This window comes from Physella acuta, unplaced genomic scaffold, assembly GCF_028476545.2.
Source record: "Physella acuta isolate Inbredline_101_S28 unplaced genomic scaffold, ASM2847654v3 ptg001852l, whole genome shotgun sequence".
NCBI classification, from domain to species: Eukaryota; Metazoa; Mollusca; class Gastropoda; family Physidae; genus Physella; species Physella acuta.
Window position 1 is genome coordinate 19,498 of NW_026733360.1, and position 18,488 is coordinate 37,985.

General features: G+C 31.4%; 1 protein-coding gene across 1 annotated transcript; it reads left to right on the forward strand.

Annotated features, from left to right (window-relative positions):
• The first annotated feature begins 59 nt into the window (after positions 1-59).
• On the forward strand, positions 60-17,086 carry LOC131930805 (uncharacterized). Its single transcript, XM_059287431.1, has 20 exons — positions 60-223; positions 2,307-2,482; positions 2,811-2,930; positions 3,086-3,209; positions 4,141-4,263; positions 4,840-4,969; positions 5,483-5,656; positions 6,037-6,120; positions 6,348-6,476; positions 6,727-6,851; positions 7,100-7,240; positions 8,017-8,108; positions 8,392-8,472; positions 9,075-9,207; positions 9,294-9,424; positions 9,926-10,032; positions 10,417-10,519; positions 11,379-11,521; positions 12,061-12,241; positions 12,553-17,086. Exons 2-20 carry the CDS (start codon positions 2,321-2,323, stop codon positions 12,676-12,678), a joined length of 2,409 nt encoding a protein of 802 aa, XP_059143414.1. The 5' UTR covers positions 60-223; positions 2,307-2,320; the 3' UTR covers positions 12,679-17,086.
• Positions 17,087-18,488: the final 1,402 nt, after the last annotated feature.

Consider the following 18,488-nt stretch of genomic DNA (forward strand, 5'->3'; position numbering starts at 1 on the left):
TCCTTTATTATAACATAAAAAAGCTAAACCGGAAATAACATACGGTATAGAAAGTACGATGTTAACTTTCCGATTTTCCATCGCTGACTAAGCAACCACGGAGAATCATAATTTGTTTTTTATTGTTATTGTCTAAATATTCAAAAATTTAATGATGTAACTAAGCACACTGTTAATACATGAAATAGAAAATAACTTTGCTTCCTGATTTAAAATTCAAAAGGTAATACATATCTCTAGGACGTTAAAAATCTTAATACAAAAAGTTTGTAAGACTTTTACTAAGACGAAGCAAGCAAGGAGGGAGGCAGGCAGTGAGTAAGAAAGAGTTGAAGTCTGTGAATTTTTGAAGTCTGTGAGAAACTGATGGGACCAAATTAAGTTTAAAGATTTTACCCAAAAAACAAACACAATTTTAGTAACTGAAATTACCTTTAGAAAATGTCTCAAGTTCTTAAAAAAAAAGCAACTTACTGTAGGCCTAAATAATTATAATACGGTAATCTATCGTTTTAGGTACGTAAAATCGGCCGCGACTAGTAATGTGAAAAACAGGTGACTCCTTACATTTTAATAATTATTTCACATTTTGAGGAGGATTTATGTTTTGAAAAATACAAAAATGTTTCCTTGTTTCATTTATGTACCTGTTTTTAAACAATTGAATTAAAACTTTTCAGTAATAAATGAAGACTAGCGTTGTTTCCAACAGATGCAACCATGCTCATTTACTATAGCAGCCATCTTGTTAAAGTTTTATTTTTATAGACATATAGCGCGAGATTCAGGCGGAAGTCACTCTATTTTACAAATGGCTGCTGTTTATATAGCAAATCTTGCTTGCAGACACTGCTGTTTAAAGTTATTTTCTAGCCTATATTGATATATTTAGCCATTGATTTAGGTTTATTATTCATTTATCTATAATATTTGACACAAACATATCACAATATACTTCTATTACAGCCTTGACAATGAGGTAACGTTTTCGTACATTAATAGCCGCGGGCGATTTTACGTACCCAAAACGATAGATTACCAATAATACTAAATATTTGATTATTTGTAAATGAACTATTGCATGCAGTAGTTTTAATCAACATAATGCCATAAACTTGACCACATCTTGACCATTTATAAACCCTATCTGACCTTGCACTTTATCAAGAAATCACTAGTGGCTGGTGAATCATCATGTTAGTACAAAACAGGTCAAACAACACATGTCAGTGTATTGTAATGTCTTATGATCCTTTCATTGGATAATCTGGATAATATTGTATTGAAATGTGGTATGGAAGATCTCTATAATCAACCATGAAAACTTTCTTAAATAGAAATTGTGAATAAATCACACTTTAAACATATTTTGCTAAAATACCAACTATTATTTAGAAAGATAAAATATGGTTGAACTCATAAGACATTTAAGGTCGTAAAACTTGTACTTTTCTCATCAATGATATTTCTTTGTTTGAAAATAATTGCAGAATATTTACAGTAAGCCCACTTGTTGAGTAATTGTGGCTCATATCATGACTCTTACTTTTATTATGAAGTTCACTTATTTGTGATTTATTTGGGGTTGAAAAGCTTTAACATAGCTTTTTTTTTTCTATGAGTATGGTTTTGTTCAAGATAGCAAGTTTTAAATATAAGTTAATTAAATTCAATACAGTGAAAATAATTCTGACCATTGCAATATACAGTTTTTATTAGTTATTGAACTCTGTCAATTCATACATAATGAAGTTAACTGATTATCAGTAAATGTTAAGATCAGTATTTATTGATTATTGTTAATTTTGTTTTACTAATTGTTGGAGCTCTGTTAGACAATCATGATTTTGAGATTAGCATTTGTTGTTCTATTTTAATTGTCTATAATTGATACTATAAAACTAGGATCTTTTCTATGAGGCAACAGGGGAGGAGGGGGTAGTGGGAGGTCATTAACTAATTTAATAGCTTCGTCCTGTGATTTGTTTTGTTCAGTTTAAAAAAAAAAAACTATCATTTTCCATCTCTGCATCATGTTTTGAATGTAAAACACAAATTTTTACATTTAATTGTCTATACATTTAGACAAGGCTCAAGTTTTTAAAAGTAGTAAATTTATTATTAGTCAAATATTAAAAAAAAAAAAATCTTGTCCATGAACTCCATGTTATTTACTGAATCTACAGACTTGAATTTAGTTTGCTTCAGGCATTATTATTGTTCATAAAAATGTTATGCTGATAAAGGACATCTTTCACACACTTTATTTTTCCATTATATAATATTTATACAATATATTCTTACAGAACAGTCAACCAAAATGACAGATTTTGGCATGAAAGAATATGTGTGTGTATTAATAGCCAATGAAGAGGCAAAGTTTTTCTTGAGTGATCTTAAAGATAGAGGACTTTGGATGCCCCTTGAAGAGAGGGTGGATAACTGTACTTTGAGGAGCTTAGCACAGAAATTAGTGGAACGGGTAAACATTTTAATGCTGCCGATGCTTTTTTAAAATATTTTGTAATCTGTTCAGTAGTCAGCTGAGAATGTATAATATGATCAGTTTTGCCATACTTACTAAAATATATAAATATAAAAAAAGATCGCTTAGTATACATTTTTACATATTTGATTAAATAATTCACTAAATGCTTTAACCGTGATAAAATATTGATGAAATATACTGAGTTCTTGTATGAAAAAACTTTCCTATTTTTTTTCCATGGTCTGGTCACATCCCTGGTAAATACATTTTACATTTTTGAACTTCTTTAATTATGAATTACATAACCATTTTATGTTTACAGATTACTGGTGAAAAATCAAATTTGAAAGGTATATTAAGGAATCAGTTTATTCGGTTCACGAATGCTCCGTCACATCTCTTTGTAACATTTTATGCCACAACTACTTCAAAAACCATACATGTAAGTGTTAAATAGAAAAATATTTATAAAATGTTTAATTAGTTTCAACTTAATTAAAAATTTAATTTAACTTAATTTGTCTTAACTAAGTTGGTTTTGGAGGGTAAAAAAGGTGTCATGCAGTGTAAAGTGTAAAATATGTTGAATACCAACAGGACTCTGAAGATGGTTGTTGGATGAGTTTTGAAGAGATGAAATCTTCACTTGAACCAGATGCCAGCTTCCATCTCCTAGGCCTTGACATATTAAAGTTGGCGCAACAGGTGGTGGATTGTCGGGGTATGTTCTCATATTTTTACCTAATATGTCGTTTCTTTGTGGTTTTAACCTGTGCTATTTATAATAGAAAAATGATAGAATACTTCTTTTTGTTAATATACCTAAAAATTTTTTTTTTATTTAGTTCTTAAGATAGGGTCATTAAATTAACAGTGCTGTTGTATGTATACTATGACTTATATACAAATATCTAAATTGTAAAAACAAACAGGTTTGATTTTTTAAAGTTTTTAATTCATTTGAGTAATCTCCTAGTATAGGTAATAGTCAACCAAAGGAAACCGCTGTTTCATCTTTAATTGTACAGGAAACACAATAAACACTTTTAACTTTCAATGCTGTTATATGCAAACAATGTGCGGAGAGAGTGCATTATAGCCAGGGATCTGAACTGCTGTTCATTTCCCATCATTCCAACTACACCTCTGTAGTGGTTGATTCCCTTGCCATTAAATGCTGTTGGATCCATGTGTAATACATCTTGATAATTTGTTATTGCCAGGTTTTTTTTTTCCTGCCTAGTGATTTTGGATTGTGAATTATGCATCGTTTCCTTCAGGGTTTTTTTATGGGGGGGGGGGGGTCAGGAACATAATTTACATATAAAATATAGTGTCCACCCCCCCCCCCCCCCACCCCCCCACCCCCCCCCCCCCACCCCCCCCCCCCCCCCCCCCAAGAGATATATCTTAAATAAACACTGGAACTATGCAAAATGTACCTTATCCATTCCATCTTTGTTCTTTTTAAAAGTTAACCAAAATTCTAAAGCTGTGTGTGTCAGTATCAGGAGGTTTATTTGATGCTAAATGGATCTTAAATACTACCAAATGTCCATCCTTTATTTATGAATATCAATAACCTAAATAGAAATTTGTGTATACTTTTCAATGAACTTGTCGCTGTAATGTTGACACCTCATCTGATACAGGTGTTGCTCTCCCTGCCACAACTTTGGGTGAGTTAAGTGCTGACCCTTATGACATCAGTGTAGATAATCCTACAATGTCTGCACATGAAGCCTTAGTCAAATCTGCTAAATTAGGCAAAAAAGGTATGTGCTAAGTTTCACTTTTTTTTTCTGTTTTATATGTGCACAATCAGAAAGGGAGGAATCATGAAAATTATATACATGAAATTAGTAGAGTAATTGGTATCTTTGTAAAAGGTTTTTTTTTGTAGATTATATTAAACTGTTGAATAATCCCACTTGATGATTAATATGTTGAACTGCAAAATGTATATCTAAATATACAAGAAAGCTACTATTTTGAACATGATGGTCCATGGAGCAGATGAAGTAGAGTTCACCTGTTTTTGTCACCTCTGCATATGAAGAGATGTTGTGATTGCACTATGCTCAGCCGCCTTTACTTTCCCTAACGTGCGTCAGATACCCATCAGGGCTGGGTGCATTTAGAGACGTTCTACTGACTTGAGCCAGGGGATCCCAACTCAAGACTTTTGTCGTAGCAGGCAAGCTCTCTATCGCCCCGCCACACCATCATATAAAAATATGTAATGGGCAATGAAATTTTTTTTTAAAATGTATTAAACATACAAGAGGTCTGTTGTAATTCTCGTTTTTCCTTAAACCTGAATGCAGTATCAGTTGTATTATTATCCCTAGAACAAGAGTCACTGTTTCAAGAGTTTGTTGAATATTGCCATCCTAGTCAGTACATGAACTATGCTACATTTTCTTCCTACATGACAAGCTGTAAGGGTGCCAGACTTGACACAATTCCAGAACTGTTCAGGTGAGAAACAGTTATAATAGTTATATCATCTTTAAAAACAATAGTTTAAAACCTGGAGTGCTTTATCACACTTCTGAATAATTTTGGTGGTTTAGAGCAGCTAATTTAAAACAAATATAATTGTTTACGCTATGTTCTTATGGAGGCCGTATAAAATTAAACTATCTAATGGAGACCCTATCAAATTATACTATCTTAACTATCTATTTTTCTGAATATGAATCTTAAAAAGGTACTGCAACTGGGTAGTACAATACATCTGTTTTGTTCATGGGTGCAAACAGTTCTTGGTTCAGAGTGGGATTTAACATAGATCTTTAAGATATATTCCATTTGTAGGTGGTAAGTAATAGAAACAAAGCTAGCTACTTGATCTTTCTGTAGCCAGCATGAGAAAAACACATTTTCATTCATCTGCTACATTGATTTTCATGTCTGGATTTATTTTACTCCTTATATCAGTCTTTAGAAACATTAGCAGCCAAAATAAAAATGTCCATACCAAACTTTCAGATCATTTGACTCCCATAAGAGGTTCATGCTGACATACAAAGATGTCCTACATGGATTAGCAGCCCTGGAGCCTTGTACACAGCATGGAGGCCTGCCTGCGGAGATGAGGTGTCGTTTCATGTTCAGATATTATGATAAAAATTCCGATGGCTTTCTGCAGTTTGAGGAGTTCAAGTAAGCTGTTGTTTTTTTTTAAATTGTTATTAACCTCAACTCCCACATCCCCCCACCACTGTTTTTTAAAATGCTAATTTCCTAACCCATTAAGTGGACTGATTAAGATAATCATTGCAAAACATTGTTCAACAAATATTAAAAAGGGGTAACAGACTCACCGTTCTTGAGATACAATAATAAAATAATATTCGGTATTGTGTATCACAATTGAGGTGCAATATAAAAAACATCACCTTTTTCTATTTTGTTTCTTCAAACTTCTGGAAATTATTGTTTTCAGTTAGGGTAAAAAAAATTAAATTTTTTAATTGTAAATAAGAAAAATATAAAACTATTTTAGCCCTTATTACAGAGTCTATACAATGATTATTTTGTAGGATGATGGTGAAAGACATCAGAGACCATAAAGGCTTACCAAATGATGATGCCTCTTTGATGGAGGATGCAATCAACAGTGCCAAGTAAGATTTTATTGATTTTTGGTTTAATTTTTATTTGAAAACTGGCCTATAATTTAATCACTGCTTGAAAGATTAAACTAGCTTTGTTGTTTCAAGTCCTCTTTTTTTTTCAAAATGACTATTCCACACATTTTAGCTTATATCTTAGAAATATTTTTAAAATATTTGACAGATTTTAACAAAACTATTTAGCATGTCTCTAATGCAGTTGATTATTTTTTTTTTAGGGTATTTGGAGAAGAAACCAAGAACAAATTATCAAGTGGGGATTTCTTGACTGCTGTTGGCTCTTTAAAATTCAGAGGCACTTCTATTTTATTTAGATTGCCTCAGTCATGCATGACAAATCTACGTCTGTAAGTTGTCTTTTTATTGTGCCCTGTCATTAAGTTTGACATTAGGTGGAAGTTGTTTTTCTGTGTCAGAAAAGTTGAGCTAATAGAATAAGATCAATAGAATACAAGCTACTTTAAAAAATGTTATTTTTATCCTTGGAAAGTTTTATTGTTATTTTAATATAAATGTGTGTTATGTTTTTAATGTTAGAGAATAAATTTAATTTTAGCCTGTGTGGTTTGCATAACTGACATTTATAATTTACGACAGGGCCAGAGAAGGGAGCCCTTTCAGTGATAGTGACAGTGACAGCAAAGAGGAACCCCCAACCAAACGATCAAGGCCTAAGTTGTTAGACTACAAGAAACCAAAAGACAAGCCTATTGAAAAAGATGGTAACTATAGTTCTTTATCAATTTTAGTTTTTCCAAATATTGACAAGTATAAACCTCTTTAAAAAAAATTCAGGTACTGAATAATTTTGTTAAATCAACCATAATTCCTCAGTGGTCTTAGCTTTTCCATATATTTGCATGAGTACACGTATGTTCAAAAAATCGAGATCTTGTTTAATTTTGTCAAATGAGCTATAATTCTTCATTGATCTAAGATTTTTCAAATATCTTCTTTTGAAAAATTTCAGATCCTATCTTCAAGCAACCAGAAGGCAGAGCTCCTTCATCAGCTTCATCCAAAGTTGCCAAATATGATCTGGCAACTCACACAGTTAGAGTGAAGAGGACAGGGGCACTAGCAGATGTCATGGCTCTTTGGGACCTACAAGGTTGGTGTCTTACAATTACAAGCTTCACTGTTTTCATGTTTAAATCATTTTTCTAACATTACCAGAATATAAAGATTTTGAAAATTATACATATTTATATACATTTGGAGAGGGGTAATAAAAACAATTTTGGAATATAAATTCTTTGGAGATAAAGCTTGAAATACAGAGTAAAAATTATATGATTATTTCTTTCAGCATGAAGGTAAATATTTTAATTTGTGATATCTCTAAAAAGTAAATGTTTAAATAACATTTTGCTAAGTGAATACTAGACTTATTATATACTACACAAAATATGCAAACATACGGTTATAGTCTTTCTTCTTCTGCGTTCTTAATTTTAGTGTTGACAGAGATTCCCTCCAACTCAATTAAGTATGCATGTCAACTGGTTATGCACCATATAGGCTGTTGACTCCAATTTCAGCCTGTTTTCTTTTTGGATTTGCTTTCATAGCCTTTGTTTAACCAAGAACAAACTGCAAGGCAGCATTTGTTTGATTTTGGAGTTGTCTCTCCTAGAAGAATTGCTGTCCCCAGCTGTCAAACCTCATCTGCCTGAGGGTTCGAATTCGGGACTTTTTTGGTTTAGCAAACATGAGCTATACCGACTCAACCTTTCTGATCCCCTTATAGTCTTTCAAACACTTAGTTGTTTGAATTTGAACACATACTACTGAGTGTTAAAATCCAGCAAACTTTAAATTGTCAAATCAGTATGACCTGAGCTTATGTAATCAAACTGTGACCTGGGTCTTTCTGTCTGTGTACAGGTACACCTGCTGTGAGTGGCAGTGCCAACAATCACCTGGAAGGTGACATCTCAAGGTTCCAGAGGCTTTCATCAATAGATGCCTTCAATCAGGTACCAAATTCTTACATTACACATTTTATATGTTGTGTTTCTATTTTATTTTATTTTTGGTATAAAAATTACAAAGGTTTAAAAAAAGCAATTCTTCAATTATTTTTTTTTAATTGAATGTTAAATTGAAGGCTCACTGGAAAAAGTACTTTAGTGTAATTTTATAGTTTTGAGAAAAACTAATTCCGTTTTTAAAAGGATGTTGCGATGAAGTAAAGTATTTTCCAAGTTTTATGAAATATAACCACTTGGGTAGTTTTTTAATGTTTGTTTATAATTTCAGAGATCACACCCCAATGAAATGTTGACAGGGTTAAGGTATTTTGAAAGAGCTGCAAAAAGTGACAATGGTGCAAGTGGCAAGGTAAACATTGTTGGGTGAATTATTGCCCCTGGTTAGTAAAAGAAACATTAAAGTTACCCTTTCATTCAAACCTAAAACTCAGTAGGGCGGACTAAGTAAAATTCATCTGTTTCTGTGAATATAGTATTATCTGTACTTTGTCCAGTTACCTTTACTTTCCCTAATGTTAGTCAGCCACCCATCATAGTGGACTAGAAATCCAAACTCAAAACTTTTGGTTTTGGTCATGTACTCTGTTGCCCGGCCCTGGCATCCTATATTGCAAATGATTGGGAATATTTAGATTGAGCTTTTATAAACATTACACTTTATCAATTGAAACAAGCTTTTACAGAATCAAATAAATTGTCTTATATTCTGTTCATTTTGATTTTAATAAAACTCTGATATTGTCATTTAGTGTTTTAAATATTTAACTGTAAATTGGATTAGCTTTGTATTTAAAAAACATTTCTATCAAATTAACTATCAATTTATTTGAATTTCCTTAGCTAAGTGGTAGTAGACACTACTTTATACTTAATATATATATATATATATATATACATAAAATTGAAACCTTTATCTTTCCCAATAATTGCTATGGTGTTTATCTTCAACAGCCTGCGTTTGAATGGGGTCCTGTGGACAGAAATGCCTTAGCAAAATGTTTGTTAACAGTATGTAGACAGGTCAAAGAATCTCTCTCTGAAGAACCTCGACTGCTAAAGCTTCGCTCGCCAACTTACATTCTAGGTATTTAGCTAGTTTATTTTTTTATTTGTTTTTTTTTTTTAAATTTGGAAATAGTCCATTCAAAACTATTGTTTGAAACTCACCAGGTGATATTCATGGGAACTACTGTGACTTGGTGTCTTTTGAGAAGGCTTTATGGAGGATGGGCCCTAATCTAACTCCTGCTTCATTTTTATTCTTGGGGGATTATGTTGACAGGGGAGATTATGGTGTTGAGGTCAGTTCTTTTTTTATCAAATCAAGCCCATTAGTCAAATTTATGTCAAATTGTAAATTATTCTGTTTGAACTTAATTCTTTATTGATATTTATTTTTATCCTGCAACATAAATGAAAATATTGTAAGCTATATATATTAATTTTTGTTTTAATTGGAGGGTTAATAACTGTCTTTTAGCTGTTTTTACACTGGTTTTGTATAATAGGCTTTTTTATTATTGAGTATGTACTAAACTATATTATATACCAATACAACAATAACTATCTAAATGCTTATTACAATTTAAATTTAATTAAAACTATGACATAACTACCTAAATGCTAGTGAAAATTTAAACTAATTACTAAGTTAAAACTAAACATACTCTGTTCAGTATGAATGTAAAATAAATATATTAGGTAATGTTTGTGATTATTTTTTCCAAGACTTTCTCTTCTTTTATAATGATCAACAGTTTCATATAGATTTTGCCCAGTAACTTTCTATCTCACTATTGTAGGTTATTTCCTATTTGTTTGCTCAAAAATTGTTGGCCCCGAACAAATTCTTCATGTTGAGAGGAAACCATGAGCTGAGAAGTGTGCAAGAAATGTTCCATTTTAAGGCGTAAGTATAAATTCATTGTGAGACATCATGGTCCAGTGGCATGGTGCATGATTGCTATCCAGAAAGTCTTGTTTGTAATCAGAGTTTCTTCCAGGCATCTTTTGACCCCCCCCCCCCCAAACTAAATGAAATTTATATAGAAAATATATACTTTTAACAGTGTCCGTGCCCTCCGAAGAAAGTCTACCGCCCCCCTGAAAATTTCAAGTGCCCCCCCCCCCCCCCCCTGGTGAAAAAAGTCTGGAAGAAACACTGTTTGTAATACAACTCAATGTCATGTTCAGCCTATTTTAATATCTATTAAACTCAGCTTTTTTCGGTGATTGTGTATATGTTGACTGACTAATGTTGATCTGTTAATAATAAATTTGGATGATTCAACAGGGAATGTTTAGAAAAGTTTGGTGATACAATGGGCTTGCAGATCTGGGATGCTGTCAATGAGTGTTTTGATGTTATGCCTATCGCAGCCACTGTAGATGATAAGGTAAAGAATTGTGCTTGAAGTAACTAAAATATTTATAAGGGATGTGGCTCTTTAAATTTTGGTGAATCCTAATCTTTCATCAGATTTGAATTTTTATTTGAAGTTTTTTATAGATATTTTTCATTTTCTTATTTTTCCCCACGTTTTGTTTTTTGAAAAGAGTATTTTAAAAGTATTATAATTTTATCAAACTTAAATCCCCCAAGCCCAGTCACTGTATAACCACATGCATGGTTGGTGTATCTGATCTAGTAGTACTTCAGCTACATCTCTGTTCATGGTGTTTTGATAACCTCCTTGCTGGCAGTATTCTCAACAATTAAATGTTTTTAAACAGTAGACCTACTGTTGAAATTAGATACAATTTAAGGTTAGGTAACTTTTTTTTACAAAAATTTTATTTAAGAAAAAAGTAGATCTAATATTTTTGTCAGCTATGGGTGTATGGGCTGTGGGTATAAACATTTCCAAAAAGAAAAAACTGAATACATAGAGGTCGGCGTGGTCGGGGCGGTAAAACTCATGGTTTCTAATACAAAAAGTCCCTAGGGGACAGCAACCCATCTATGAGAGAAAACTCCAAAATGTGCTTTGGAGTTTGGTTGGACAAAGGCAAATCCAGAATAGATATCAGGCTGAAATTTGAGCCAGCTTATTTAGATGCTTAAGCTGGCTCATAGTTCTTAATTGTGAAGGAGGAAATCTCTTCCAACATTACAATTAAGAACGAAAAAGAAAGAAGAATAGTTTCATTCTATGCTGCAAGTGTTAGTTTTTTTTAATGCTACAGATAGTAAGTACAACCATCTCAATAGTTTTGCGGACGCACAACATGTATTTATTTTTGCTTATAATCCAGGTGTTCTGTGTTCATGGGGGCATCCCTAGCCCAGAGAATGAAGGGGGTAACATTGAAGCCATCAACAAGATCCCATCTCCGCTCTCCGACCCCGAAACTGAAAGCCCTTTGGCCTGGGAGCTCCTGTGGAGTGACCCATTAAGGTAATTATTCCATCTGTCACACCTCAGTAAGTTTAATGTGTACAATTCTCTTCATTGTTATCAAGAGATTATAAAAGTTAATAGATGTACCTGTACAATTTGTTTTTACATAACTAATGAATACCACAAAAACTCAATTTCTCAATAAATCTGCAGTTCGGCTATTAATTAAAATCCATGTTCTTCTTAAAAGTGTTATTGTATACTTTTTAAGTCTATTGAGTCAGAAAAGCAAGCACAAACTTACATGCTGTTCATAACCCGAAAATTTAATTTAGATAGTAAATTTTATATATATATGATTTAAAATGGTCATTTATAACTTGGGGCTTTCTGTATACAATGATTTTTAATATTGAATACTTATATTTTCAATATCTAAAAGAACTTTTTACCTAAATATTTTTATCCTGTGAGGGCTTTTAAATTTATTTTTTGACAATTTTTAAATTAATGTTGTGTTTTACATGATGATTTTAGACTTATTAATATCATTTCAAAGATAAACTAAGGATGTGGCTATTTATTTATTTAAGCAGCAGCTCTGACAACCTAACAGAAGCAAGCATTCAACAACTCAAGGAGAATCATGGCTTTGCATTTAACACAAGGCGTGGGACAGCCCATTTCTTTAGCTGCGAGGCTCTCTGTAATTTCCTGGAAAGAAATGGCTTATCTCATGTAATCAGGGCTCATGAGGTGCAAGAAGCTGGGTTCAAGGTAGATTTTATTCACAATTTGCTTAGCCATACACTTCAGGTCTGGAACTAAGTTTTTTGTGTTAGGATATATCTCAAGCTATATGACATGGAGGTATAATGGTGAACTCTCCTGAAGAAAAAAATCCTTATTTTAGTTTTTCTAATTATAAAGTTTATTTTTTTATTTATGATTTGTTTTTTGAAATATTGTTTTTTTGATTTTACTATTAATTGTTCTAAAAAAAAAAATTTATATTTAAAAAAATTTTTTTTTTACTTTTGTTTTTGAATTAAACACTTTTTACTGTATGAATGTTTTTTTTCTCTCAGGTACAACAGCAGGGAAAGCTTCTGACAGTCTTCTCATCTTCCCGCTACTGTGGCGGATCCAACGAGGCAGCATGCGTATTAGCAGACAACTTTAAATTACGTTTGATTCGCATCGACACCGCGTAGCGACGCGTCAAAGCAGCCTTGGCTTCAATGATCAGTTTGTATCTTCCTTTGTCTGTTTCGTACAATTGTAAAATGTGTTTTGGATAAATATTTGTTAAGGGTGGCTTGTTGGAAAATGATGATTTTTTTTTAGCTTTGATGTAAACATGTCATTTTTAGCATTATGTTTTTAATTGTGTTAATTAATTTTAAGATACGTCATCATCAGTGCTATATGTGTATATATATTTATATATATTATTTAAAGCATAACAATAATCTATTCAGTTATGATTTCTGGGTATGTGAATAGATATAAGATTAAAAAAAGAAGACTAGATAAGTATTTAACAAATGGAATGCTTATTTTTCCTGAAATTATTTTGTATAATATGACTGGTTCTATTAAAGGAACTACTGATTAGTAAAAAAAATGTTTTATTTGAAATTAGCTGCAGATTATTTCAATGTCTAGTTGTATGTAGAGTAAAAATTTAGTTAAATTTTGCTAATCGTAGCCAACTGTTCGATTCAGTATTTAAAATAATGTCCTTTAGTTATTTTATATAGCAAGTTATCTAGATCTCACTGTTAATTTCTGTTATCGCTTACACATTGGTCAATTCCTTATTTTAGATAAACTCTCATGTAATGTGTTATAATCTCTGAAGATAATCAAATTATAATTTTACATTTTTATTTTGCTTAAAATGTATTTTTCTAGATGAAGTATAAGTTAATTAGATAAATTAAAAAATTAGCAAAAAAATAATTCCAGATGATGAATCTCATTTCTGTTAATAAAACAAATCCTTTTTATAAAAAGTTTCTTTAATATCAGCTACAGTATTAAAATCATGCCCCCCCCCCCTCTTGTGTCTAAGAGTTTTTCTGTCAACAAAACCAGGTTGTTTTTCCCCAGCTGCCATGCTTTATTTTACATTACTTTAAGTTTTAACCCATTTCCATTAAAGAATCACTTGAATGTCTGGAGATATAGTTTTAGGTTTTTTTAGCGAGTGTGTCTTCTGAGTGTCTCCTGTAATCATTTGTTTATTTGTATCATTCTTAATATACTCTAGTCAGCTATGTGTTTTTTGCCCTGTTCTTCTAGTTCATTAGAAATGTTATGTCTTTGTGTTTGTATATCAGAAGGCAAGTTCTCCAGCAGCTATGCTACAAGATGGTAGCTTCTTTGAAAATACCATCTCATCTACCTACAGATACATCTTATTACTTAAATAGAATAATGCTTGTCAGTCTTGAAAAAAAAATATCTTTAAAATGATTTTAAGATAATATATATTTTTTTTGTACATAATGGCAACTACAAAATTAAGATCAACTATAGATTAACTGTTCGTTTAGTAGTTTTCATTGTATGAATAACCACATTTTTTTTTTTACTCTGCCTTAATGACAGCTACATAGTAATTAACTAGTATTACATTTTAACCCATGACCTTGCAAGTGTGTCTTCAAGAGTAGAGAAAAAAAAGTTTGTGTGTGAATTTTTTTTTTATAGATGAGAAAAATCACCTAGTAAGTTTGCACTCTGGAAATATTTTGGGTGTTGTATTTTTTGCTATTAAATGTTACGTATAAACTTACGGTCCCAGTGAACTTGCTAAAAAATCGTTCATTATGTGTCTACTGCTGATGCACCTCAAATGGCAAGATCCATGCAAAATCATTTTTATTGTTCACATTTTATTAGTTCACTCCCCTTATACGTAAACCCCCTTTATATGTACTCAAGTGAAAGCTGTTTTAGTTTATGATTTTTATTTAAAATGTAACTGTTTTGTTTTTTAGCCTTTATTGGCAAACCTGAGCTGTTGTAAGGTGAAGTACATCCATGATTGAGATTTTGATTTTAATAAATTATCAATTTTAGAATATTACAAAACATTTTCTTAAATAGTATACCCTTATTTTTATGTTAAAAATCTATTGCCATACTTGGAACGCAAGTGTTCCTTAGTATTTAAATCGTTGACTGTTAACACTAATCTTAAGAAACATTTTTATTTTAAAAAAGCAATACAATTCATAGCCCTTCAACAATAATTATTGCCCTTTATCTATTTGGGTTAGAAAATTAAGTGTATTTTAGTTTATCTTATGGTATTTGTGTGTCTTTTATTTTATACTGATTTTACCATTTTATTAGGTATTGATAAACATTAATAAACTCATGCCCTATTTTATCAAAGATTGTAAATGCTAATTGAATTTTAAAGTAGTACTTAAATAGTAGCATATTTAAACTCGACTGTTGAGGTTGCAATAATTAATCATATAGCCCAGGGGTCGGCAACCTGCGGCTCGCGAGCCGCATGCGGCTCTTTTGATATCAAGATGCGGCTCTCCAGCTCCTTGCACAAATACTACTAATCTTAATAAAAAAATAAAATATTTGAAATAAAAAAATGTTTAGTGGCTCTTTAAAACCAGGGAAATTTTGAAAATTGTAGCTTTTGGCTCTTTCGCTTCAAAAGGTTGCCGACCCCTGATATAGCCAGATTGTTTCAGGCAGTTCCCATTGATAAAGTTTTGCATTTATAACAATGTTTACATCCCTCTTGTTAGATTGTTAGATTTAGTTCCCCACCTCCCCTCCCCACCCTCCTTTCACACTAAGCTGAATATACTATAATTCTTAAAATATCAAAGTTCCAGTTCCCATACTTTTCATAGAAATTAGATTTAGCGAGAGAAATCTCAGAGAAAACTTATAATTTATTATGTTGTTAACTCTGTTCCATACAACTAGAGTTTACTTCTTAAAAAATTGTTTTTTTTCGTAACTTTCACTTTCTTTGAGTTATTTTATAATTAACTAATGGGACATTCTTAAGAATTTTAGGGCCATATAAAACAGGAATTTAACATTCCTAATTTTTTATTCAGTTTTTGAATTTATTTTTTTATTGTAAGTTTTAGGGAAAAACTTTTACTCTATATTTTCTGGATGCTAAATTTGCAGTATTATGTTAGGATTTCATGTTTAACAGCAATGACCAAATGAATATTCACTGGACTGGAAGTTATAACAAATGTACATACTATCAAATTTATGATCATCAAATACTTGCATAATTGCTTTGTTTAATTATCATTAAATTAGCTGAAAGGTAAAATTTGTAGTGTAAGAAACATTTTTTTTAATGGTGATATATGTTGATGCTTTATATTTTAAATCACTAGAATAATAATTTATTACATTTTCTAATGTGGAAAAACTAGTGAAGTCATTTTCTTTAACTATTTTAAAAATCAGATTGCAACAAATCTTGTCATAAAACTTTAAATAAAAACACCTTTAAAATATTTTCATTTAGCTTAGACCCTATGCTTATCATCAACATTTACGCTATTTACAAAAACAAAACAAAATGGTGTGCTTTAAGAACCCACATTCCTGTAAACGCTATTCGCACAACAAATTGTTGTAATAGTCTGTATTGAATTTATTGACTAAACAAAGTCAACCAGTAATGTGGGCTTTTGTTTAATTTGGGTTCATATAAACAAAGTGTATTTAATATTGTAAAGAATTGTTGTACAATTCACATTTTAAAAGAATGTTAAAAGTATTCTCCTGTGTCTGAAAGCATTATATAAATTTTATATACCATGACTGCAAGTTATTTTTCCCTGTGATTATTATGTTATTTTATACATGTGCTACATTCAACAAAACTATTTTACATTCCCATCTAAAATAAACAAAAACAACTTGGGTTAATGATTTTAAGAAAAATTATTATTTTTATAAAACGGTACTTTAGTGTGTAACAACAGAATAACATCCGTCCTAAATATAATTGGCCCTCTCTTGAATTATTTTAAAATTTTAGATGTATCAAGTTATAACAATAATGAGGTGTTCATGAGTAATATGTATGTCAGTATGTTGTAATCAGAAAATATTTCTGCTATAGAATATGAACTACATTCATCATCCCGGGTCACAGTTTTTTATCAACATTTTAAATGCCAACTTGTTAAAAACTAAAAGTTAAATTTTTTTAACGTTTTTGTTTTTACTGAAAGCATTTTATTTCTAGTTGCTTTGCATTGAGTTACTGTATAGTATTCATATATCATGTTTAATTTTTAAGTAATAATTTGTCTTATTGTTTAGCTTAGTGTAAGAGAGAGTTTAGTTATTTTCTTTTTCTTAAAATATATCATCCATTTTGTTTTTAAAAATGTGTATAACAAATGTCAGCCATTTTTAAGTTACACTCAAGATTAAAATTCAGCCTGGGAATTCGTAGTATTTTATTTGTGTGATATTCTTGATGCTTATATGAGTGTTTCTTTTTTAAACAAATATGCCACATTTTAAAATGATTTATAAATGTGTAACAAGCTTACAAATGTTCCTACTGATTTGTGTAAATACACACTTTATTTTGTACTGTTGCACACATGAATTTGTGTTTTCAATTGGTGAGGTTATATGTATGTGTTCTCTGTGTGTATGATGATCCTGATGTGTCTTTAGGGACGGAGTGGTCTAGCGGTAGAGAGCTGGACTGCTAACCCGTTCGAACCCGGGTTCAAGTGAGTAGACCGTCCCTGAGTCCACCCAACTCTGATGGGTTCCTAACTCACGTTAGGGAGAGTAAAGGCGGCTGGACATAGTGCTGACCACACTATCTCTTCATATGCCGAGGTCACAGAAACAAGTGAACTCTACTTTACTTGCCCTATAGACCGTTAGGTTTGTAAGGGAACTTTTTTTTTTATGTCTTTGGGATAGCTCCTGATGATCAAAATGTTGAGCTATGGAGATGTGTATCCTGTGATCAATGATGTATCACTTTAAAAAGTTTATCAGCTGATCCAAATTTATCACTGGGTATGCTTATCTATCTCTGAGTGTGTTTTTATCTTTTAAGTTTCACTGTGGTTGAGTCCAAAGAAACAAATAAGCTCTAATTCATCTGACTATTGGGTCCAGAGATGGGGTACTGTAATAATAATTAACACCTCGTTTACACTTGCCACATGAATACTATGTCTTAAAAAAACTTCGCAATATGCAAGTAGCCCCACCCCCCCCCCTACATGTTCTGATAAATGTAGCTGATGGTGACGTTTTTTTTCCTAGTCGATTATAGTATACATGTTGCATGTGTAAAAGCAGCTTACGGTTAGGCTTAATTCTAAATTACTACTCCCTGGGCCATACAACGCAAACAAAATGTAAGAATACATCAGCAGATGTGTGTATTTTCACATTACCATGTCTAAGATAGGGTAGTGGGGCTGAGTGGTGGAACAAATAGATACTTACACGAATGTCTCAAGTTCAGTTCCCAGCCACAAGTCCATAGGACATAGTGAACATCAACTGCCTCCTTACTGCAGTGATGTACTATAGGATAATTTTTAAAAATGAATTTTATATTCCTATATTAATGACATTTATTCAACATAGGCATACAGAACAAAAATATTTCATCAAGCTTTCAAAATCGTGCAAGTAACTTGTTTTCAAATTTTTATTGCACACATTGTATATAATAGTTGAAATGAATAATAACTGAAGATTTTAAATTCCCATGAGTCTAAAAATATATTTATTTTGTTTTGAAATTTTCAAATACTTGAGAAGGTTGAACTTAATTATTTATAACTTGCTTTGGAATTCATGAGAGTGTCATTTTTATTATGCAAATCACAGCTGATGAACCCTTACCTAACTAAATATATAAAAATGTGGAAGGGTAAAATTTTAAAATACATGGATAAAATTCTGAAAAATAAAATTAACATTCATTAACATTAATACTTAAAAAAAAATCAGTTCATTA